Below are 26,199 nucleotides of genomic sequence, written 5' to 3' on the forward strand. Positions count from 1 at the left end.
CTAGGTGCATTGTTAAAGCTCATACTATCACTTTGACATTTAGAGGTAGGACTCAATGTCTTTGTAAATTCTTCTTCTTCATATTACTGCCATGTCTCTGGGCTCCAACCGTTTCACAAACCATAATATTTTTTAGTGAGTGATTGATCTGTATTATGTGTCTCGGCCATCAGAGGAATCTTGAGATGTTGCTTGTATAAACCGTAATACAATCTGACACTGAGTGTTTGGTTACAGGCTTTCATAGACCCATTGGCGATACACAATCCTCCTGGATTTGGGCATAAGGCTTATCTGATACCTTCCCAAAAAGTCCCTCATTTTCTCCGTTCCCCACTTAAATAACTCAACACATCTGGGTTAACACTGTAGGATCATTGTCCTTTCAGTTCTGCTGCAGCTCAGATTGCTACAATATTTCCTTAAGTATCTGATTACTGAAAGGGCAAGACAAATTTTCTCTCTGAAAAGGAGGCTGTTCTTAAAGAGACTTAGAAATTAATTCCCGTGCATCATTTAAAAAAAAAAAAAAGATTAATTGGTTCCATTCGCAAAGGTGTCTTGCTAAGCATGTTTGTTTAAGAAATCAAAAGTATACTGCTGTGCATGTTTACTCAGAAGTAAACTATATAAGGCTCAGTGTGGCTTTCTTTCGTACCTAAGGTTTTAATCTAAACATAATAGGGTAGGGGAAAGGCTTATATATGAAGCTATAATTGTCATCGAGAATGTTAAGAGGTTTATAGAAGTAACGTTTGGGCCTTTATTTTCCATACTGGCTTCAGTTACAAGAATGATAAAAACCTGAAACTGAATACTCGTAATTCAATAATAAATGGACACCATTTTAGGCAAGAGGGAGGGAGAATTTGATATAGACCCATATACCTAGGAAATTAATCATGGAAGAATAAACCTATAGCAGGCAGGATAGCCGTAAGGTAGGTATATATTAAATATATTGCTCTGAATTCTCCAATACTATTCTAGCAAAGGGGGCTAGTAATCAGAGGTCCGATTTCTTATACTATTTCCAGTGAGACCATAATCTAGCTGAAACTATGTTTGTTTTTTATTTTGGATTCTATTCAATTTTTAATGGGAACATCTGAGAACCTTAAAGATAATAGTTTGCTAAATAACAATTCCATGTTGGTAAAAGTTTTTTGTGCACAAGTCAATGTCTTTTCAGGGATAGGCTGCTAAACCCAAATACCGTGTGTCTAGAATATGAATTGAGTTATAAAGATTAACTGCTTTGGGCTTAAAAACAAACATATTAGGTGTAACAGGCTGAATTTTTAATAGTTCTCAGAAGGTTGTTATGATCTCTGTATGCCTGGTAGCTTATTTAATTTATATTTTAATATAGTGGTTTTCTAACTTTGTAGTACCACAACCCACTAAGATGTATTTGTGTAAAACTCCCCCATGAATAAAACTAATGCTTTATTGGTGTTGGGTTTGGGCAAGAAATAAATATAACTGTTTTTAATAATTAAATTTTAATCTATACATCACACAGCCTTGTAATATAGCAGCTGCCCACTTGGGGCTTGTTCAGACAAAATAAGGAACCAACCATAGGGTGAGTTTTGACAATATTCCCATTATGCCTGCACAAAGCCTGATTTTGTGTCTGTGTGGGGGGGGGGGGAGTTGGCCTCTAAATTGCGCATAGTCCCCTTGGGGGGGTCTCAACCTACAATTTGAGAACTCTTCATTTTAATAAATAAAAAAACCAGTGCTTTACTTTTTTAAAATTAATTTGAAATATAGTTTTTTAAAAATATACCTATATATAATGTGCCTTCAGGATTCAAATGCTTTTTTATTTAAGCCTCCCTGTGTTCTTAGTTTAGCATCCTTTAATAACTGTGTAATTATCTTGCTGGAAACTTGTTCTTTTTCTTTCAGGTGGTAGAGATAATGTCAAGTGCTATTGGCGACTTAATACAAGGAATATATTACGAAAATTCAAGCTTGGGAAAGGTAAATCAATAGTTCACAAGCGTACTTGTGTTTATATCACTTTCTTCCTCTTATGTTAAAAAACAAAGCTTGGGTTAATCTGAGTCAAAACTTCCCTTCATGTTACACTTATTAGTACATACCTGTCATGCCCTTGGTAGAGTCGGACTCTGAGGGAGACGAGGAACAGTCAACAGGGAGTGGAGGTGTGGCTCTGGAGGAGGCTGGAGAAGGGCAGAGGCCGGTTGGGCAGTCAGAGGAAGAACCAGGCCCATCTCCTCTTCATCCTAGGACACGCAGGGAGGAATGGAGAAGGAAACAACTTGGCTTACAAGAGAGAGGAAGAGAGGAAGCGGCCATGATCCCCCTCATTAGTTGCAGTTGGGGAGAATAGTATATAAGAGAGACGGTGACAACACAGCATTGCCAGAAGCAAAGTGTGTTTTATTTTGGGCTGAAGTTATCTTGGTTGGCGTCCTTCCAACAGACTGTGCCTTGTTATCTCCTTGAAGTTGGTAATTACTTATCCTGGTCTGTTGTGGAAATTCCTTTGTTGTAGTTTGTTTTAGTTTTTTATTTCACCTCTATCTGCTCATTAAGTTTGGACTGTATTGCTTTCTTTTAAAGACTATTTCTGAATAAGTTTTATCTCCAACTGAGAATTATTGAACAGTGGGGCCACGTTGGAGGCATTAAAGGACATTTATTTACATTTTGGATTTTGTTACGTTTGTGTTACACTCCGGGTCATTATAATACCTTTTCAGAGCATAGCTCTATCAGTCAGATGCTCTAATTATAGAAAACATCTCTTTTCTTTTTCTTGGTATATTTTGTATTTGTAAATATAGGTAGTCCTCCACTTATGACCACCATTTAGCAGAATTTTGTTTCTATTGCTAAGGAAGTTGTTAGGCAAGTCACACCCCATTTTACAACCTTTGTGACATGGTTCTTAAGCAAATCACTGCAGTTCTTAAGTGAATCTGGCTTCCTCCATTGACTTTGTTTGTCAGAAGTTCGCAAATGGTAATCACATAATCATCCCGGGACAGGGCAACTGTCATAAATACATGCCAGTTGCCAAGCATCCAAAGTTTGATGATATGAACATGGGGGTTTTGCAATGGTCATAAGTGTGAAAAGTAGTCATGTCACTTTTTCAGTGGTGTTGTAACTTTGAATGGTCACTAAACAAATGGTTGTAAGTTGAGGACTACCTGTATAAGACTGTCTCCTTGGAAGGCACTTGGGAAGGTTGCCAATGGCATTCACATGACTTAAGAGCCATGGTGGCACAGTGGGTTAGAATGCAGTATTGCAGGCTACTACTGCTGACTGCTGAATACCAGCAGTTCGACAGTTCGAATCCCACCAGGCTCAAAGTTGGCTCAGCCTTCTATCCTTCCGAGATGGGAAAAATGAGGACCCAGATTGTTGGGGGCAATATGCTGACTCTGTAAACTGCTTAGAGAGGACTGTAAAGCACTATGAAGCGGTATATAAGTCTAAATATAGTGCTATTTAATGACTATTCAAAACCAAGCTGGATTTTTAAAAAGCTATGTACAACAAAACCTTGAAGTTACAACTTCCAGATATACATCTGGGCACATTTGCATGATTGCATTTCAGGTGCTTGGCACCATTAAACACCATTTGTGGTCATGTGATCGGGGTTTGAATCCCCCCCCCCATTTTCCAGAAAAATGGCGAAAAACACCCATTGAAAATGCTGGATTAGCTTAATGACTGTTGTGACTTGCTTAATGACCCTCATCAAAGTCATCATGCCATCCAGTCTATTATGTGGTGCCTCACTTAACAACTACAACAATGTACAAATAAAATTCCAGACTTAGGTTTGACTGTAGGTCAGGGGTGTCAAACTCAAGGCCCATGGGTCGGATCCAGTCTGCGAGGTGCTTAGATATGACCTGCAGGGCCACCCTGGAAACAGCAAAGGACCAGCCCGCAGTGCCTCTGCCAGTGAAAACGGACCCTCCTGAGCTTCGTTTTCTCTGGCAGAGCTCTTGCAGCCAAAAACAGATCTCGGGAGCCCGTTTTTGCTGGCAGAGGCACTGTGGACACAAGTGATATCGAGCTGGCCATGCCCACCCCAGCCTCCTGAGGTCAGACACAACCCTGATGCGGTCCTCACTGAAATCGAGTTTGACACCTCTGCTGTATGTCAAGGACAACCTGTATACATCTCTTTGGAAGTTCTATATAGTTGTATCTTTTATCTTTGTAATACCTGTCAGAGCCCTTTCGGACAAAGCTAGATTCCTTAATGTGTTTCTGTAATTGTCTGAAAAAGAATGGAGAAAAGATTGAGTGGTAAAAAACAGAACAGAACAAAGGTCAGCTTGCAGCTGAAGTTTACCTCAAAATAATAGTGTAATAAGAGAAAGCTGTGCTCTTTTATTATCTATCTTCATTTCATTTTTCTTTCACATTTAATTTTCCCTTTAAGGTATATTTCGTGGTATAAGGATGGAGCCCTCTTTTTTTTTTTCATTTAAACATGGTTTACTGTGGAATTTGAATAAAATATAATGCATTTTATGGGTCCATTTATTCTAACCCCTTTTATCACAGACATCAAAGGCATATATTAATAGACCAATAAAATATGTCCTGTCATGTCCAACAAGCAGTAAGACATCTGCTAAGTGAGACATCAATCACATGCAAGATGTTTGCAGGGTTACTGTGTTGCTGCTGAAGACTCACAATTTTATTGGCTTTTTTTCCTACACAGATGGGAAAATAAAGATTGTTGAATCATCTCACTTTGTAGCTGAAGCACTGAATGATCCAAATTGCAGTGTTTTTTTTTTTTAGCCCATGCATTGTTCTGACTTAGATTTAACTGAAGTTTGCAATGCCATATTGTCTGTGTGATAGGGTGTGACAAACAGCAGTGTCACAAATTAAGATGTACTTTAAATCATGTAGAATCCTTTTTTTTAGAAACTTTAGTTTATTGCATATTTCATGCGTTTCTTTTTGAAATATTTTTATAATTATTTTCTATTCTTTTCTCTATAGCCTGATGGCTTGGAGAATTCACTGGAGTTCCACTGGCTGCATTAAATACACAATACAAGACACTGTATTTTTTGGAGTATAAGACACTCCGAAATATAAGATGCACCTAGCTTTTGGAGAGGAAAAAAAATCTGCCGAGGCTGCAGAGATTACCATTGCCTATTGCTGCCACTGTGTGCCCCATTTTCAGCCTCCGTATCCCATTTTCAGCCTCCGCACGCCCCGTTTTTGCCTCATTCAAGGCAGCAGGGATTGGAACAGGGGGAAAACAGATGCGCGGAGGCAAAAAATCGGATATAGAGACTGAAAATGGGGTGCACGGTGGCAGCAATAGGCGATGGCAATCCCTGCAGCCTGAAACAGCTGATCGTTGGGAGGCCAAGCCTACCGACAATCAGCTGCTTGTGCTAATCAGGCTGTGCTGAAGCTGAAACAGGCTGTTTGCTGTAAGAAGGCAAATTGCTGGGAGGCAGAGGCCGAAGGATGGGGGACAGCAAGTGGGCGGGACTTCGGCAACATTTGTTGTAGAAGACGCACAGACATTTCCACCCGCTTTTGGGGGTGGAAAAAGTGCACCTTATACTCTGAAAAATATGGTATTATATGCTAAAGTGGACTAGATGAAGTGAACTGAGATGGAGTAAAGAAGGCACATGTTGTGATACAGGCAGTCCTTGCTTACCGACTACTTGTTCAGCAACCAAAGTTACAACAGCACTGAAAAGGAGATTTACAACAGCTTCTTGAAATTGCATCCACATAGTCATATGGTTGCAATTCAGGCACTTGGCAATCAGTGAACATTTATGATGGTTGCAGCATCTCCACAGTCTTGTGAACACTATTTGCGACCTTTGTAGCTGGCTTTCAACAAGGAAAGTCAATGGGGAACCCCAGCAGGAGTCACCAGTTGTTTTTCACATGACTTCATACTTAATGATCCACAGTAATGCGCTGAACAACTGCAGCCAGAACTGATGTTGTAAGCCAGCATGGTCGCTTGATGTTTCATTTAATGACTATGCCACTTAGCAATGAGAGTTCCTATTGTTAGTAAGTGTTAGTAATACAACCATTGCAGCATTCCCATGGTCAGATGATCAAAATTCAAACACTTGGCAATGGAGTCATATTTATGACAGTTGCAGTGTCCCAGGGTCATGTGATCGCCTTTTGTGACCCTCTTGACAAGCAGAATCAATGGGGAAGCCAGATTCATTTAACAAAGTATGACTAACTTAAGAACTGCAACGATACACTTAGCAATTGTGGCAAGGAAGTTAATAAAATTGGGGTGAAACTCACAACTGTCCCACTTAGTAACAGAAATTTGGGCTCAATTGTGGTCACAAGTCAAGGACTACCTGAATTCTGGACTGCATCCAGGATCTTTTGTACTTTTCCCCTCTACCTCCTTATGTCCCCAATCTGCCTGGAGGGGGTCCCAATGACATCCTAAAAATATCTGGGGAGAGGGGTGGGATTCTACCAGTTCGCACCTATTCGCTACAACCAGTTGTTAACATTCTAAACATTACTGGCCTAATCCTGTAAGGAAGGCAGGAAGGAAACATTATGGTGTTGCTTATAGAAACTGCCTCTTCGTTAACTCTTATTACATTCTTGGCAGGACTAGACTTCCTGTCTCTGGAACGTCTCTGGAGTTTTTTTCCCCCTCCTTTGCTGGTACTTTGCTTGTGTGGAGTAACCATTCGAAGTTACAATGGCACTGAAAAAAGTGACTTATGACCCTTTTTCACACTTATCACTGTTGCAGCATCCTCATAGTCTTGAGAGGCCAGGTGAGGAGATGCGTGCTTCGATGTGAGTGATATTGAGTTGGCCACGCCCAGTCAATAACATGACCACCAAGCCATGTCCACCCAGTCACATGACCATCAAGCCATGCCCACCACCTTAGCCATGCCCACAGAACTGGTTGTTAAAAAATTTGAATCCCACCCCTGGGAGAGGGCATGTGTATTGCATATTCTTGCAGACGGCCAAAAATATTTTTGCAACTAATACGAAGTAAATTGGGAACGGGCTATACAGTATACTGTAATAGTGCTGGTAGAAAAAGCCCCTTTAGTCAGACTCGAATGATGTTTGACAGTGAGGAGAAAGTTTGATTGGAAGGATGTTTCAGGGCTTGAGGATGTAGCTTAGATTGAGGATATTTTGTATGAATTATAGAGACAGAAGACAAATTACCACAGTGCCTGGCAGAGGGAGATAAGATGGGAAGTCGTGGATGGAGTTCTGGGAGAAGGAGATGCCGTCCTCTTCATATTTAATTGCCTCTTCCCTACATTCTCTGTGGTGTTGCTGGGTTTCTTTGCTTCAGGCTTCTGTTAGTTAATGCCAGGTTTCTTTGTAATAATCCTCCACAACTTGTTAATTGAGAAACAAATGGACCTGCTTATGTGAGACCTGTCTGGATGAGAATGGGGGCAAGTGCTTAACCATAGAGAGGACTAGATAGAATTTACAAGGAAGATGAAAGATGGAATCAGAATATCCTATTTCCAAATTCTATTTTTTTGTCCCAGTATTTAGTCCACTTTAGCACATAATATATGTCTTGTGTGTTTAATAATATCAAACAGTTTCACCGCAATGCAGGAACTGTCATATTTTAACTTTCTTTTTAAAATGTGGTTGCATTTATATAAACTTTGGCCAAAATGTTATCTTTGTATTTGCATCCTAAATATATTTATGAAACTATAAATTATACTAAGACTTTTCACTTTACTTCTGAATTATGTATGTGTCATAACTTATCATACTATATGATGTTTCTATTAGTACTGGGGAAAGTTTCAGCTTCATTTATAAAAGGTCCTTTGGCATATATGAAGGTAGAAAGGAAAGCAGAGTGAGGAGACTACTCCACAGCATAGGGACAGTGACTGAAAAAGCACACTTCCTAGGTCCCATGAGATGGCAAAGTTTGAAAGAGGAACCTGAGGCAAGTCCTCCTTATGGGAGCTTGTTGGATGGGCAGAAGTTTCTTGGGAGAAGGATGTTCTCCAGAAACTGGGCATTGTGGTTTAGGTCAGTGTTTTTCTAACTTGGCAAATTTAAAATGTGTGGACTTCAACTCCCAGACTTCTTCAGCTAGAATATTGCAAGCAAGTTCTATGTTCATGCTTCTGGGCACTCCAAAACATTTTTTTTTAATCAAAAGTGAGGGCTTGCATTGCCATAATTCTTACAAGAGAAAAATAATTCTTACAAAGTGTGACGTTTAAAATATAAATGGATAAAATTCCATGGGATATATGAAAATACAGAGATGTCATAGTTATATCTTCAGGAAATAGCAATAACAATAGCACTTAGACTTATATACTGCTTTATAGTGCTTTCCATCCCACTCTAAGCAGTTTACAGAATCAGCATTATTGCTTCCAACAATCTGGATCCTCATTTTACCCACCTCGGAAGGATGGAAGGCTGAGACAACCTGGAGCCTGGTGGGATTTGAACTGCCAAATTGTAGGCAGCTGGGCTGCAGAAGTAGTTTGCAGTACTGCACTCTACCCACTGCGCCTCAGAGACTCCTGTCACCCATCTTAATTTTTTTTCAACATTGTAATATCAGATGCACTGTTGTTATTCCTTAGAAATATCCTAAGAGAAAGCAGCTTCCCTGTTTTGTGTGTATATACACACATCTTTCAGGACCTCCTACATTGGAGTGTGTGTGTTTCCATATTTAAAAGTGATCGTTTTCATAATACTGTAGCATTTTATTCAGTAATTGTTTTTTAAGCATCAAGACAAATATATAGTTATAATAGCAGTTACTGTGGACTGATACAGAAATGTCTGGGTCTGCAAGTTATTTTCAGGATGGCACCCACCCATTGTTATGCACGTATACTAGTTATTTTAAATACATTTGACATTATAGGAAGCTATCTGTTTCACATGTGGGCAGGCAAGCCTTGCAGAATGTTAATTAAAATAAACGAAGCAGTTGATTTGCATCCATTATTAATAGGTACTCAGACTGAATGCCGTCTTTAGATGCTGTTGCTTCTTCTTCCGTGTCTAGACTAAACTTTAAACTGCCAGAATGAAGCCACCTTCTTGGTTTTGTCATTGGCCAAAAATAAATCACTCTTGGTACATGTTTCTGATAGTAGCTAACATACTAGCCAATGAGTTCTGTTTCTCTCCACATTCACACAGCGTGGTATTATCTGCTAAGAGCCTTCACAGGACGTATTGATTTTACACTTAGGTATGCCAATTCTCAACCTATTCAGGGTCTCCTGAATAGGTCGGATCCTTCAGCCAGATCCTCCTTTAATGTTATTCCTTGCCTGATAGTCTTCTTCCTCCATCTTTTAATTTGATTTTGTTCTTGTGTACCCTCAAGAATGTTTGTTTGTGCCATAAAGCTGTTCCTAGATCTGACTTGGCGGGCTTGGGGCCATTCAGAGGATGTCAGGAATCATTCTTTTGCTTAGCTCTCTCAGCGTCTGCTGCTATCGTTCTCTTGATCTTATGTGGAGCAATGCCACTGAGAGGATATATTTTCTCAGTTGGTGTAGGTTTGAGGCATCCTGTCCCTGGCGATATCAGCTTGTTTCGCATGCGCAGATGTGCCCCACACTGGAGCAGCATGCTCTGCTGCAGAAACATTCAAGGCCAAAGCTGATGTTTGCAACATAGATGGTTGAGTTCCCTTGATGGTGTTATATGGTCTTAATGCTACAAGTGCTACCATAGGATTCCCAGCTAGCTCATCAATAATTGATCCTTGTGCGTCCACTGCTGTATCGTCCGCATAGACAAATAGACATGTGTTGTTGGGAATTGGTTAATCAATTGTATATAAGTTATGCAATGTTGGAAACAATACACTTCCTTGTGGCAGCCAGTCCATCTGCATCTTCCACTTCTGTTCTTACCATTCAATGTCACATAAAATCGCCAGTTCTGAAGGAAGCTGCCTGATGCAGTTGATACAGTTCTGCAAATGATAATAGCCAGACATTTATACCGAACCGACTGAGATTATTCATTTTAGGTAAAATGTAAAAACTGAAAATGAACATGCACCTTACTAGACAACAAACTTAACTCCTTTCAGAATATGCCCTACGATTCTTCTGCATAAAGAATGAGATTTAACAGCATTTAAATGAAATCATACTCATTTAAATAAAAATGAATAAAATCACTTTTCAGAGTGAGTTGGTCAGCATATCAACTTAGTAAGTAAATAGTAATTCAGATTTTAGGTGAACATGCAATTGACCGCCGAGCTTTTAGAGCATATACCTTGATACCTATTGCTCTGTTGTCCTCATTCACCAATTCCAAAACATTTCATCTTCAAGGCTCATAACATTTGCATCAAATCGCAGATAATTAACATTTTATTTTGGTGTCCATTTTTAACTGTGCTTGAAATCCAGGTAATGTTCTAAACTATACATGATTGCCACTTACTGAACTGTCACAAATAGAAGAGTAGAAGTGTGGTTGCCTTCTTTTTTCCTTCATGGAAGTTGAAAGCAACGAAATGAAACGATACAACGTTCAGCAAGCTGGCTTTGAGGAATTGTACTACTTTTTCCCATCAGTCTCATATTATCTCCTTGCAACACAGCACTCTTTGGCAATGGCCACAAAGGAGGAAGATTACAACTGAATGCAGGGATTTCGTTTCGTTTCTTACCAATTTTATGTCAGATAATACCTTACTAGAAAATTATAGTGTCATGCAGATTTAGTTCTCTCCTCTGAGCAACTTAATTGAAGTAACTCATAGAGCCAGAATTGTGTAGATGGCATAATCACTTTTTGCCTGGATTTTTAGCTCCCTTCCAGTCCATCCCGAAGGCAATGACCAAATAGATTCTGTGTTGTTTTGCAGCTATTTACTCTTAATAGAGACCATTAAACCCCTTCATGTAGATAATAGAAAAAAAAGAAAAGTCACTGCAGTAATAACAAGTACTAGATATAATTAAAATATTGGTGAACCATTTTTGAATAATATATATCATATCAACCTACGGCGTATGGATATTACATTGCCCATAAAAGTGAATGCAGGTTCTGTCTGTACATTATGGGATTTTTGTTTAACAGGTGATCTCAGGTGCAATCAGTCATATCTGGGGTTTTGAAGGCTTTTCCTAAGACCTTGAGTGTCTGTAGTTGTTGGACTATCCCAGGCAGATTTAAATGCTTTTAATATGAAGGCAGCTTGACGTTTGTTCGTTTGTTTGTTTGTAGATATCCCACCTTTAAAATTGTACAATAATTATAAATTCATAGCTAAGGCAGGACTTGAACTTACGGTTTCTTGCTCTCTAGCCTGGTGCCTTAACCACTAGACCAAACTGGTTTTCTAAATGTACATTTATGTCTTATGTCCTGAAACCCCTTTTGTTGTTAGTCCTTTAAAGCAAAGGAAGGGGATGATTCTAGAAAGAAAGCAAGGAACGGTTCAGAAACTCTGTCCATCATAAAGCTTTTCCTGTAGCCACCTAATTTTTATAGATTCATATTTTCTTCCAGGCTAATATTTATGTTTTTGTTTTGCTTTGCTCTGTAATCATACTTACATTAGTGGTGTAATAACTAGTAGTAGTATAGTAGTTAGCTATACAGTTCAGTCACTTTACAATCCCAGCATAGAGATAGATCACAGAAATTTATAGCTTGGTTTGTAAGCTAAGGGAGATAAATGCCAGGGGGAGAAAGATATTGAGAATATTCCGCAGAGGCTTAACATTTTTTTAAAAAACCATTTGTTTCTATAATTTCTGTCTTTTAAGCCAGCAAAATGAATTGCTTCAAGTGGCACATATTAAACAATTACATTTTTCTATCATTGTTGATTATTTTTAGAATGGGTAACATCTTTCTTTGGGTTTCTAGGAAAACATTCTCACAGACGACATCAGAATATCAGATTGGAAAGAGAAGGTTTTCCAGTCTCATTGTGTTTTGCTGGCAAAAAGCTGCAAGGCTGCAATGGAGCTGGCAAAGCATGCTGTGGGGATTCAGAAGATGGCGTTTAAGTATGGAAAGCACATGTCTATGTGTCACAAGGTATGATTTCTCTCTTCTTTAAAAGTTTCCCGAATGGCCAAGCAGCCAGCATCCTTTTTCAAGAAGCATGTCTTTCTGTAGATAATACGTTTCTTAAAAATGTGTGTGCGCCCGTGCACACACACACATACATTTAGTTCATTTGTGACTAAACTGCATGGAAAAATACTTATATGAAGTATTTAGCATATCACAGCATTCATTTCCCCGTACTAAGTTGATTCGATATATACTTACAGCCTTTAAAAGTGAGACAGCTGTCAAAGTAGCCAACTAATCCCAGGAAGCTAATGTGAGTGAATAGGAGGAGTGAGCAGAAGGTTCATAGGGAGCTCAGTATGGAATTAGAGAGATTTGGGGAGTTATGATAGCTGCCTGAGCATCTGTGGAAGGGGACAAAAGAAAGTACTTGGCTGCGCTGGAATGTATTTATCTAGAAAATCGCATCCCATTTGTTCATAGTATGTATGGCAAGTAATAACTGTAATGTTAACAACAAGCAAATGAAACCATCAATATAAAGATTCAGTTAAAATATTAGAATAATCATATCTCAATAGCTGTGTAAAGATCAGCTGACATTTGAATGAGTGTTGGAGGTGTTGGCCATTTCCAAAAGAATGGTTCTTCATGAAGTAATTTCTGCCCTTATTTGGTGATTTTTTAACAGACACTTGCTCCAATATAGTATGCACTTACCCACCCACTCCCAATTTGGTAAGTAAGAGGCCAAAGCAACCTGAGGTTGAAAGGTTTAATTATAAAACAGGGAGAGAGAAAAAGGAATGACTGTGACTAAATGGAACCATTTCTCTTCTACTCTTGCTGTTCAGCCCTCCTGTTGCTCTGACAGCGGAGGCCTTTCTCTTCCTTTCCCAAGCAGGCATTGGGGAGGGATAGATGGCTAACATCACATTTTAACTTAGTCTTGGGAGCCAAAGTAAGGGGGCTGCAGGATTTGCAGCTGCGTTGGTTATTATCATCACAACAGGCCCCTGGCTACAGTCACCTTGCCAATTTTCTATGCTGCCAGTTCTCTATTCTTGTTGACTTAGTAGCTGTATGTGATATTGCCTCCACCTTTGAATGCTCAAGGTTGAGCAGACTAGGGAAGAGAAGCCAAACAGGGCTGATGAGAGACAATGTTGATTGCTGCAGACATTGACAGAAGAGAGATTGTGTATTGACATTGTCAGAAGAGAGATTGGTCAAATCTACCCACGTAAGGCATAGACAGTCTCCTCTTCAGATATCTTGAATGGGACCTAACTTGGAGTTTAGAGCTACCATATTTCGACTATATTCTGGACGATCATTAGATGGCAGCAATGAGATAGAAATGTCTAATGTCTGGATTTTTGCAGCCCAGATTTGGAAGCTTCAATAAATGACAATAATACCAAAATTTCCCTTTCTTAATTGCTCCACTGCACCTACATGCTGGGAAGAACCAAAGTTATATAGGTGAAAATAGCCCACAAATATATAGATGACAATGTTGGTGAGTTGATTCAAATCTCAGATGATCTCCAGTTGTCTATAGTACTTTCTCTATGATTAATGAATAATTGACATTCACTCCTATTCAAGGATAAAATAGAAGTTAACCATCTTTTCAGCCCAGGGTATCCCCATCAAAAAAAAACTCACTTCAAATTTCACCAGATTTGGTTTACTTTTTAAAGTTCACTTTGTGTCCTACAAATCCAAACCACCAACATTTGAAGTAAAATTATGTATATGGAGGCAATGTCTTGGTAGGAACAGAATCTAACTTCCATCCCACTTCCATCCCTGGTAGTTACAGAGGTCCTATTCTATTTATATAGTATAGTGCATGTTCAGCTTCTCGCATGCTTCTTCAAAATATGCTTCTTGTTAGATTTTAATTGAATAGATATAGGAACAGCTTGAAAACCCCTTAATAGTGTGTGTTGGTACAAAGCATTTTATCTTGTTTTTTGCAATCTTCATGTAATATTAGTTGTTGTTCAATGATTTCCTACTCTTAACTTCATGATTTTAATCCCCTTCTTTCAGCTAAATGCTGATATTCAGCCGTTTATTGATGGAAATTCAAATGAGTCCCTGCCATTTAACTTAAATTCTGCTCCTGTAGTATTCCATCAAGAGTTTGTTGGAAGAGAAGTCTGGATGAAGCAAATTAAAGAGGTAAATAGGTCAATTACATCTATAGTGGCTATGTTTGTACATCTTACAAAATCATAATCATCCCTTCATATTAAATTGTTTTAAAAAAACATAGTTAACATTTACCACAGCTATAGAGTCTGAATCCAACTATTCGGTTTGAGAAAAAGTATTGTTGTTATAATTCTCTTTTTTCTTCCATTTGAAGAACACTAAGCATTTATAAAAAGAATCAGTTTTGCTATTTCTGCATGTTTATTATTTAGTAGAACTAGAAATTAAATGTGCTACTGTTGAATGTGTTTAAGTGCATAAAGTCTATGATTCTTATGGTAATTTATTTTTAAAATTCATCCGGTTAGACTCAATTTTATTAAAATACAAAAATAAATGTAATTTTAAATATGCTTGCCTTCCCTACAGTTTTAGTTTTACAATAGTTGAATATTTCTAGCATAAAGCAGAGGGAATGAGCTGCTCATGCATATATGATTATAATTCAAAACACAGCTGGTTGGGCACATGTTAGCCAACTGGCTTTGATATTATTGCTTATCTTATGATTGTGGTTCCTTCCCAAAAGCTTATCTCAATAGAAGCATTTTAATGTAAGCCTCGATGTAAGTCCTCTAATACATGACTCTTTCTTCAGTGGATAGTTTAAATAGGAAATAGAGTGAAGCACCCCATCAGCAAGCACCCCTTCCGTCTTTTCTTCCCAGGGAACCCTTCAAAAAGTTTGACGGTGTGTATTTTCTACATTGCAAGCCCTGTCTTTCCGTAAGGCTGATCCTTCAGAGCTGTATTTGCTACTATGGGTTACATTCAGAGGTGGATGTAATTTGCTTGCTCCCATTCTTTCTCATGAGACTGTAATTGCATAGAGGAAAGTAATGCGGAATATGGCTAAGGGCCATGCTTCATTGATCCATAAACTCATCACAGTCTTTCTCAGAAGCAAAAGAAATAATTCCACTTGAGGGGTAGTTATAAGAGGTAGCTCCTTTGTACAGGGTGTTTCATGTCCACTCTCTTAAAGATGTCAGTAGAACATAAACTAGTAGACATCTGACAAGCCAAATGTGAGTTCTTAAACCTGATGACAAAACATATGGGTTTTCTATTTAGCACAGAGACGCGATGGCTCAGTGGTTAAAGAAGCTGAGCTTGTCAGCTGGAGAAGTTTGAGACCCAAGCTTCGCGCAAGGGCACCCCATTACTTGCTCCAGCTCCTGCCCACCTAATATTTTGAAAGCATATAAATGAGAGTAGATTAACATGAACCACTGTGGTGAGAAGGTAACCGTGTTCTGTATGCCTTTGGCGTATAGCCTAGCCGTGCTGGACACATGACCATGGAAATTGTCTTCAGACAATGCTGATTCCTCGACCAAGAAACCGAGATGAGTTGGACATGACTGACAGAAAACTTTTACCTATTTAGCACAAAATGTTAGAGTTTTCTTCAAGTTTTGTGAGCTTATGATTTACAGGCTTGTAATAATATAATTTTATTTGTTTTTCTTACATGGTTTAAGACTCAGGGCAAAGAAGATTTAATAGACTATAGCAAGGTGAGTAGCTAAAATAGGTCTTCATTCTAAAGACTTGTTAACTTTTATGTTTGAAGGAATATATGAACGAGCCTTGCTATTACTTTTATAGTATTTCCATCTCAGATTTCAATCACAAATTGCCTCGTAAAGCAGCTTATAACAGTTACAGTACAATGTGTGTGATACAGGTATATAAACTGAAATAATGGGGCAGGATTGGATTTTCAGCCGAGTCTGATTTCAGGCATGATAGACTCAGAACTGGATGCACTTACAAAGGAGCACAGCAATCAGGTGTACAGCCAGCAAATATTCCTATATCCAAGTGGGTTTCTTATTGCTCCTGTGTATTACTGATTCAATTATTGTTGTTCTTGTTTATAGAAGGCTTATTAGGATTAGATTTGAGAGCCTTAGGCTAATTATATTCTAATAACTTACTTTGGGGGAACCTTCATAACTTCAACTTATATGCATCGCTACCAGACATATTCTCTGCTAATTATATTTGCCAGTCCCCTATCCCAGAATTTAACTGTAACAAAAGAGTGGTTCTAGGAAGAGCTTCCACTAGGTTGGACTTGCCTGAATGGACACAAGCATTAAAAAAAACCTGCTGCTTCACAACATTTGGTAATGGAACCATGTTGCTGAATCTCATTTGAAAGTCTCACTTTCTAGATTCCCCAGAGAAAAGGAATGATTTGCATGGATATCTGGTTGTTGTAGATCAACCTGCTGCTATTTTTGTGACTCTTTCTTATTGTTAATTTTGCCTCTAAGTGCTACACTTAAGGACACCTGGAAGACAGACAGAAGGCAAGTGTTTGAGCCCTAATTATCAAGACTAAGGGATCAATAGAACTATGGATTCTGTAATGGCCTTAAGGCTTGTTGAATTTGCTAGTATAGCCAGATGATACCCAGGTAGTCCTTGATTTGCAATTCTTTTTGTGATTGTTCAAAGTTAAAACAGCACTGAAAAAGTGACTTATGACCTTTTTTCACACTTACAACCGTTGCAGCATCCCCGTGGCCATATAATCAGAATTGAGGCACTTGGCAACTGGTTCATATTTATGATGGTTGCAGTGTTCCAAAGTCATGTGATCACTTTTTGCAACCTTCTGACAAGCAAAGACAAAGGGAAAGCCAGATTCATTTAACAACCTTGTTACTAACTAAACAACTGGGAAGAAAGGTTGTAAAATGAGGCAAAACTCACTTCAAAATTGTTTTGCTTAGCAACGGAAAATTTAGGCTCAGATGTGGTCATAAGTCAAGGGCTACCTGTAGAAATTTTGATCCTGTGCTTATCAATATCCAAACGATATCCTCTGTAAGTACACACTGAAAACTATAAATAGGTCCTTGAGAAGCCCACCATAGTGAACTGTAATGTGAATGCCTTAAGTAAATCTTTTCTGTCCTATATACAAAATGTGCTTCATATATTAGTTAGATGTACCATCCCAAGTATAGCATTTATAGGAACGTATGAAACATAATACTTTTAACAAGGACATTTAGTTAGGACTATTGTTTTTGTCACTTTGCTTGAGTTTTATGTATCTTAAGGTTCAAACTCTGTCTAATACTGTAGGTTTGTATCTCTTACTAATGTTTAATTATGTTTAAACCTTGTTTGTTAGTTTGTTTAATTTATATTGCCACCTATTTGCCCATGGCGATTTGAGGTGGCTTACAGAATGTAAAATCATATTTAAAATAAAAAAACAATAAAACTAACAAAAAGAATCAAATAAATTAATAAAGTACAATAGAAAAAAATCTGGAAAAAAATAAATAAAAAAATCACCCCCAACTCCCACCCACCCCGCACCGATGACAGCAGATCCCACAAGCCATTTGATGGGCTCCATCCCGCTTGGTTCCCAGGCCCACTGGCAGAACCAGGTCTTCAGTGCCTTCCGGAAGAGTGCTAGAGAGGAGACCATTCTAATCTCTGGGGGAATGATGTTCCAGAGAGAGGAAGCCACCACGGAGAAGGTCCTTCTTCTGGGTCCCACTTGTTGATGGAAGTTGAAGCAATTTTACAATTTGTTTTTTTTAACCATTAACATTTTTATTGGGTTATAAAGAATTATAAAATACAAAATACAAAGTAAATAGGAAAGCACTGAGGAGGGGAAAGGGAAGGAGAAGTGAGAAAGTTAAGAAAAAGAAAGAAAAAGAAACATTGACTTCTGACTCGCTCTGTTACAGTAAAATACATTAACATCACATCACAACTTTTTACTTTTTCATAAGCCATTTCTATAAAGATCTATCAGTATAATCGTGAAAAACTCAAAGTCATTCTTTTCCACATCAAGCACGAAGTTCAGTCTCCATGGGGAAACAAAACTTATGTTCTTTTCTTTAATCAAAGTGGTCAATTTTGCCATTTCAGCCAACTCCATCAACTTCTGCAACCATTTGTCCATAGTAGGAATCAAAGCGTCCTTCCATTTTTGTGCATACAATATATATGCTGTCAACATATATAATAACAAAGTTCCAAATTTTTTCTCTAGTTCTTTTTCTATTAAACCCAAAAGAAAAAGTTCTGGTTTCATTTTAAATCTACATTTTCAAAAAAATTGTATTAAAATATGAATCATACTTCAAATTTTTTTTGGTTTATCACATGTCCACCATAGATTATAAAAAGTCCCCTCTTTACTTTTATACTTCCAGCATTCATTTGACATACCTTTATACATTTTAGATAACTTATCTGGTGTTAAATACCAAAATTTCGCAATTTTACAATTCTTATTATGGGGCGGGAAGAAAGCATACTTACAATTTAAAATACACATGGGGAATCAATGAGATTCATAATCTATATGGATAGTAAACATGTTGAAATTGGGATGGAACTTCTGTGTTACGATTAATAATGATAACACTGTATTGTTTTATAAAATACCCTGCTATTGTTCTCACAACAAAAATAAAGGAAAGGGAAACTGTTAACTCTGCACAGTTAATCACAGTAAAGATTACTTGAGACTGTAATCAATCCTAGCTTCTATTTTCAGTTTGATACACATGATGCTATTGTGGGAGATACATTGGGATCTAGAGTTTCTCTTGGCAGGAATGCCAAATATGTCAATAACCAACTGCTACCTCACAATAAACATGAGAAACTCAAAGCCAGGTGTCCATTAAGCTGAAAAAGGCAGGAAAAGAGGTACTGGCTTAAATAGGGAAGCTGTGAATAAGTGTTGCACCTACATTTTATAGAAGGCAGTCAACTAATTTAACTGGCTTCAGTCTAGTGTGCAGTAAACATTCTTAATTAGATCTGCCATGTCAAATGTCCAGGTAGTTTCTGCTGAATCAGAGCTAGTTCAAGGAGAGACCCGAGAGCTAGTTTGTCCCATGCTGAAGTTCTTCCATAATATAGAATTGTTTAAATTAACAAGTTCTGACTTGAATTGTCCACTTTACATTTACTAAAATGTAAAGTTCCATAGCTCTTTCATACCAACGTGTCCTTTGCATTCTGCAGGATCCTTTTTTTTGTATATGATTTTGGCTTACTTCAAAAGCCCACTTTAGTTACTACTATGAGAAGACATTTATTGATATTTAAATATTAAAACTAATCAAATATTCTAGAGAACTGTGACCATATGAAAATCAATTATCTTTGATATGTTAATATCCTATTCTGGAAGGGGATTATTCTGTGGACTCCCATGAACAAAAAGGAATAAAAAAATATAGGTTAAATGCAAAAACATTAGAAAGAGTGTTTGAAATTGCTCTGCTGAAGTGTAGGTCCTCAAAACTTGCATACTGCCTGTGCAGATGTAGTCTTTTCAGATGTAGTGTTGTCTTCTGATCAGAAATTAAGAAAAAACAATACCGGTAATAGCTATATATAAGGAAATGATAACGGCTTCCTGAAAATGGCCTGATACAAATAAATGTAAATAAATACAACAAATATTGCTTGGGCTTACATAGTATCTTGAATTGAAAGCATTTTAATTCATGGGAGAAATTTTATTTGCATGATTAAATAGAAAGTTTCAGCACCGCTAGTCTCTTAATCTGTAGCAACAATCAGATTACTGATTATTACTCAGAATAGTGATGTGTTAGTACCTTCATTTCCACATTATCTATTCCAGCTGTGTCGGCCATGCAAAAATTATGGCTACTTTTTTAAAAAAATACAGTGATTCAAAAGGTGCTTTGTTTTAATATTTTAAATACATGTTTATTACTCTTCTTCGAGACAAGCACTAAACCCATCTTACAAGCAGCCTAAACAACAACAAACAAAGGGGCGGGGGAAATGGGGTCACAATTGTGAAGCATCAGGGAGAAAGCCAAGTCTTTCCTGTCATATGACACAGCCACATCACCATCATAGCTACCAGATAAGTATTTGGGTCCAGGTCTCCAAGCAGAGATTGACTTAAGAACCAAACAGGTAAAGAGGGAGAATTCATTTTGAAGTGGTTTTGGAAGACTGTGCCCAGAGAGCTGAAGGGAAAGGTTGTGTCCTCAGCAACAGCCCAAAATGGCTAATTGATGCCAGGCTGATCTGAATGCCCTACAGTCACTTTAGCAGCATCCCTGATAAAACAGACAACATAAAACATGTCAGATTGTATCCACAGCTATGTAAAACCGCTAGGACTTGTTGCCAGTTTAAACACTACTTAAAGTAAGTACACTAAGGCCGCCTTATGTACATTTGGGGATGAGATGAAGGGATCATGCATCATGGGGACTTAGAAATAAAAAGGTTGCTGAGGATTGTTTGTGCCATGTCTGGGTGCACATGGGGAAAGGCCCTTGGATAAAATGGCAGGTATTTTACTTTTTTGCTTTTATATGATTACACTGTCAGGCCATAATTAAAAGTAATATTAAGAACTTGTATGGTATTCAGTTTCACAAATAAGTACAATTGGTTTGGGAGTAATTTTCTAACTTTACTTTGATTCTAAAAAAAGATTTGGAGCAGTGCTTTCCCCATATTAATCCATTTCTTCGATAACGTATTTCTATAATTAATTTATTCAATTGCTTCATCTGGCTTTTTTTTTAAATAATCAGTCTTAATGAACCTTCCTTCTTTGCCATTTAGACTTCATAGATTCACCCCTTGTGATCCAAATAAAGATTAAGAATCCAGACTTGGAAGCACAAATCACGTGTAGATTGTTTCCTAATTTCCCTGGAGCCCTTGAAACGTTCTGATTGGAGGTGGAAATTCCTTTGAAACATGAGGAAGTGTTGCTGCAGACCACGCTAGAAAAAAGGAAAATAACAAAATCGCATATCCTATACGTAGTGAGAGAACTTCTTCACTGACTCAAAAGTTTTCTGTAGCCCAAATGAGACTTTCTATTTTTTAATGATAAAATCTGGATCCAGCTCAGTAGGCATAGTTTTGTAGTAAAGTTATACTCCCTATATTTAATAAAAGAACCAAACTGTTAAATATTTGGCAGTATCTTTCTAATTTTATGTTTTGACAGGAAGAGCTGTGTTATAGCACAGCCAAAAAGTTATATAAAATGAAGCACTTTAAATAAATGTTTGTCCAGCTGCCATTTAAAAAAGGAGGAGAGGTTAAGGAGAGAAGCCACAAACACCAATCAGATCTGTAGTAAGAAATACGGAAATCTTCCAACTGTAACAAGGAAAAGTAAATCTATTAGCTACAAATTGTATTGGCCTTGTTTCAGGCTAACAGCTTGGTAGACGAAATATCAGCACTTAGTGAGGCAGAAGGTTCTCCACAAGAGAAAAACAAAATTAGAAAAGCATGGCAAACTCTTAATAGATTAGTTAGTTGCTTGACCACAAATCAATTTTAGGTTTGCTTCCCCCCCTTTAGGAAGTTACGAGATTTGATATAGGATGCCATATAATACCATGTTTCTCCAACAATACGGCCTCCACCAATAGGAAGACCCAGCAGGTTTTCTAGGTATAAAATCAAATTAAGCCCCTCCCCCAAATTTAGGCCTATATTAAAACATGCAAAAAGAGGGGAAGGGTGGGGGGACTTGCCATTAGGAGCGCCCTGTGGGCAGCAATTCCTCGCCACCAGCTGCTCCTAACGAGTGATCATAGCGAAGCGCAGAGAGCTCCCTACTCCCACCAAACGCCTTTGCTGCAGACCCAAGACCTTTGGCACCCGCCGCTGTTGCTTTCCCTTCTGCCCATTCTGCCGTCATGTTTGGAGCTGCCACCGTGTTTGGAGTGCCACCACCATTGGAGCACCGCCACCACATTTGGAGCAGCCGCTTCTGTGTTTGGAGTGGCGGCGCCATTTGGAGCACCACTGCCACATTTGGAGCTGCTGCTTCCGTGTTTGGAGCTGCCATTGTGTTTGGAGTGCCGCCGCCATTTGGAGCTGCCGCCGTGTTTGGAGTGGCAGCGGTGCTCCAAACGTGGAAGTGGCAGCTCCAAATGTGGCGGTGGTGCTCCAAATGGTGGCGGCACTCCAAACACAGCAGCAGCTCCAAACACAGAAGCGGCAGCTCCAAACGTGGCAGCGTTGCTCCAAATGGCGGCAGCACTCCAAACACGGCGGCAGCTCCAAACATGGAAGCAGCAGCTCCAAATGTGGTGGCGGTGCTCCAAATGGTGGCGGCACTCCAAACACGGCGGCAGCTCCAAACACAGAAGCGGCAGCTCCAAATGTGGCAGCGGAATGGGCAGAAGGGAAAGCAACAGCGGCAGGTGCCAAAGGTCTTGGGTCTGCAGCAAAGGTGTTTGGTGGGAGTAGGGAGCTATCTGCGCTTCGGCATGATCACCCATTAGGAGCAGCTGGTGGCGAGGCTCCCCACGGGGCGCTCTAGATGAGGATGAAAGGGGGGAATTAAGTCACCCCTGAAAAGACGGCCTAGCCGTTTTTTCGGGGCTCAAAAAAAAATAAGGCCCAGCCTTATTTTATGAGAAACACGGTAAGTGCCCAATAAAGAAGTCTTAGAGCTAAAAGAGCGAGAAAGACCAGGGAATGGTTTGGTCTGAGTGAGAGTTAGTCACTAATTAAAGCAGGAAACTCTTGCTTCTGGAGCACAATTTTGTGATTTTGTTCTGTTCTAAAGATGAATAGGCTTGGATTCTATTTATATTTGAGAGACTGTTGTAGCTGTATACATTTGCTTTCCTGAACATGGTAGATGCAGAGTTTATTCAGATGTGGGGACAGCGAGAAGGTTGAAGTTCCAAATAAAGAATGCACTTTTGCAGTACGAGCTGGCAAAATGAAGGGTAGCTGGGTTTGAACTATTCCTTTCCCTCAGCTTTGGGCAGTTTGGGCAGACTTTTGTGGTGCTCTGTCAGTGTATCTTCTATATAGGAAACTAATCAGAATCAACATATTTTTCTCAATGTTGAAATTTTTGAATAATTTTGTTCAATCTAGCTGGAATTGAAGTGGAATTCCCCTTCAGTATTCCACCTTAAATAATAATAATTTTAAAACCCACACAATTTTTAAGACAGTCAGTGACACTGACAATCATTCTAGTAAAGAAGCTTAAATGCTTCTATTTACTTCTAGAAATATACATTGCCAGAGTGAAAAATGCCACTTCTTTGCTAGGCTAAAAATCTAGAATTAAAATGGTATTGGGGAAAAACTAATTATTGCCTTAAATTATCTAAATCATAGGGTATAGATTTAATAGGGGTATATGAAACACCACCACTTTTTTTTAGTATAAGTTAGAACTTGAAGGACTCTGCAAAATCCTTTTTGGTCATACAGGCTGGGAGAGAGACTCCTTAAGCTGGAGAATCAGAACATCAGAGAAAATAGAATTATGTTTTGATGAAGTAGCCAGATCTCAAGTTCAAATCAATGTGTGCTACATTTCTTTTTCTGCAAAAACTCACTTCTGCTAAGGCTTAAAAAGTATATAAGTAATTCCTGTGTAGGTAAAAATTCTGAGGAACGTGACTTTAGACATTTGCTGTTACAAAAGCAATACAGTAATTGTTTTACTTCTGTATACTGCTGCTTTTAGTTGATTATAGACATAATTTTGATTGTACTGTATTGACTTAGGTCAGCAGTTTTGGTTTATTTAAAAATTAGTCATGATATAAATAAATAGATAAAAGTACATTGTATCTCAATTCAAGGACACTTGGAGAAAACCATTATGGAACATCTCAGGTTTCTTCTTAGAAACCTGAAAGATACATTAAATTACAGGATCTGTGGCTGGCCCTAACCTTTCTATCTGAACATGACCATCTCCCTAAAAGTGATATTTCAATCCTGTTAACTCCATTTGAGATAAATGCCCTCATATTTCAACAGAAGATGAGCTGCTTCTTTTAAAGTACAAGTGCCTGCTCATAGCTGAAAGTACAAAACATATTTGTGGTGATAACTGTTCTTGAATATGTTTATTGTACAAGAATATGGCTGGATTTACTCACTTTAAAAGAAATAAGGCTATATGTATGTCCAATAGTTAAATGCCCATGTAGGAGGATGATAAATCTTTTTTTTTTTTTTTTGGTATTGTAAGTTTTGAAATGGATGTCAAGTTGACATAGTTTTACAAAAAGGGGATAAGGCTTTTTCCTTGTAGCTTATACATATTGTCCCTTCATGAGAACCATGTATAAACAAACTTAGAAGGAATACCCGTGCAAAAGCTTCAACAAATAAGAAAGAAATTTTGAAGATTAATATTCAGTTGAAACCAGAACTGTTGTTGGTACTAATGGAAAGTCAATAGGGAAAGAGTTGTGAAAGATTGTTCTTGCGTATGATGACTTCTGTGAGATTATTATATGCACAAAAATGGAAATGTTCTGAAATACCCACAATGGAGGAATGGCTGGTAACGATAACAGAATTAGCAAAGATGGCAAAATTGACTTGATTAGAGAAAGGCAATAATTAACATTTATTACAATGTTATTTATTCATTTATTAGCTATTGGACTTTTTGCTGAAGGAAGAAAAAAATGAACTTGTGATTTATGGGTTTAATAATTAGAAAGGGTAAACAATGGAAAGAAGGAGACTATTTTGTAACTTTATGGAGAGAAGATAAAACATAAATGTACTTACAACTGCGGCTAAGAAGACCGGAACTTCCCCCTCTTTCCTTTCCTTTCCTTTCCTTTCCTTTCCTTTCCTTTCCTTTCCTTTCCTTTCCTTTCCTTTCCTTTCCTTTCCTTTCCTTCTGCTGTATTTCTTTTCACCTTTTTTTACTTATTACTTTCCTTACTTTTCTCTTTCAAAATCCATATTGTTTTTATTCTTTAACATTTCTTTAATAAAATTATATGTGTGTGTGTGTGTGTGTATATATATATATATATATATATATATATATATATATATATATATATATATATATATATATATATATATATTTTCATAGATTTTAACGGGTACAGGTATGTAGTTCTAGGTATGTTCGGGTCTTTTCCCATGTAAGATTAAGAGTATCTTGGCGACGTTTTGGCGAGGTCCCACTTGCCATCCTCAGGCTGGTGCTTTCAGCTAAAGCACCAGCCTGAGGATGGGGAGTAGGACCTGGCCGAAACGTCGCCAAGATACTCTTAATCTTACATGGGAAAAGACCCGAACATACCTATATATCTATCTATATATATATGTATATCTATGTATATCTATGTATATCTATGTATATCTATATCTATATCTATCTATATCTATATCTATATCTGTCTATCTATCTATCTATCTATCTATCTATATAAATCAGATGATAGAAAAGGCTTGTTTCTCATGAAATTGAAATGTTAGCAGCAAAGCAATTTTTTTTCCATTCAAGATGAAGGTTCCCTCTCCTCTTTTGCAGAAACAGAAGCTCATATAAGTGTTGCAAATTCCAACACTTCAAATACTGTTTAATCCAGCTACATTATTAAACATATGCTTCATATTTTCTAGTTGAATTTATGATCCAAGAGTATTAACTTATGGTAAACAAGCTGGTACCATCTTATGTTTCAAACTAAAGTCTCATTTTGAATCTTGACTAAAGTGACAGTTATAGTCTGAAACATCTGGATGTATCCTTAAATCCAAGAAGAAAAACCTGTTACTCATTTATTGTTGTGACTTTTTAATATCATTTCTTTAGTTTTTAGATTTTTTTTTTCAGAGAAATGGGTGTATTAAACTTTTCCTGTGTTTTGGTAATAACTAAGTAACATTATAAGTAACTGAAGTTACTTACTATGGCAAAATTTTTCATAGACTACAATTTAGGATTCTGAAACCTTGTGTCATTATATATATTTAATCTTTAAGTGCCCAAGGTTGTTCTATCCTGCAGGATTGTTTAATTGTTCATAATGAAATACTTTTACCGATCAAAGTTTCAAAAAATTCTGC

At 37.9% G+C, this 26,199-nt stretch overlaps 1 protein-coding gene across 4 annotated transcripts in view; it reads left to right on the plus strand.

Annotated features, from left to right (window-relative positions):
• The window catches only part of PDSS2 (decaprenyl diphosphate synthase subunit 2), an 87,952-nt gene that overhangs the window by 60,237 nt on the left and 1,516 nt on the right, over positions 1-26,199 (plus strand). Inside the window, exons 4-8 of one of the 4 annotated variants that reach the window (XR_015739638.1) lie at positions 1,918-1,992; positions 11,938-12,111; positions 14,152-14,283; positions 15,801-15,836; positions 16,007-16,143. Coding sequence is in view for 3 of the 4 variants with exons in the window: in XM_026726652.2 (XP_026582437.1) it covers positions 1,918-1,992; positions 11,938-12,111; positions 14,152-14,283; positions 15,801-15,836 (417 nt within the window). In the remaining variant the exon portion in view is untranslated. The remainder of the gene's footprint in view (positions 1-1,917; positions 1,993-11,937; positions 12,112-14,151; positions 14,284-15,800; positions 15,837-16,006; positions 16,144-26,199) is intronic. The other 3 variants (XM_026726652.2, XM_087913508.1, XM_087913504.1) reach the window with 3 other exon arrangements.

This window comes from Pseudonaja textilis, chromosome 1 (genome assembly GCF_049901715.1).
Source record: "Pseudonaja textilis isolate UNSWEBS1 chromosome 1, rPseTex1.2, whole genome shotgun sequence".
In the NCBI taxonomy this organism is placed as follows: Eukaryota; Metazoa; Chordata; class Lepidosauria; order Squamata; family Elapidae; genus Pseudonaja; species Pseudonaja textilis.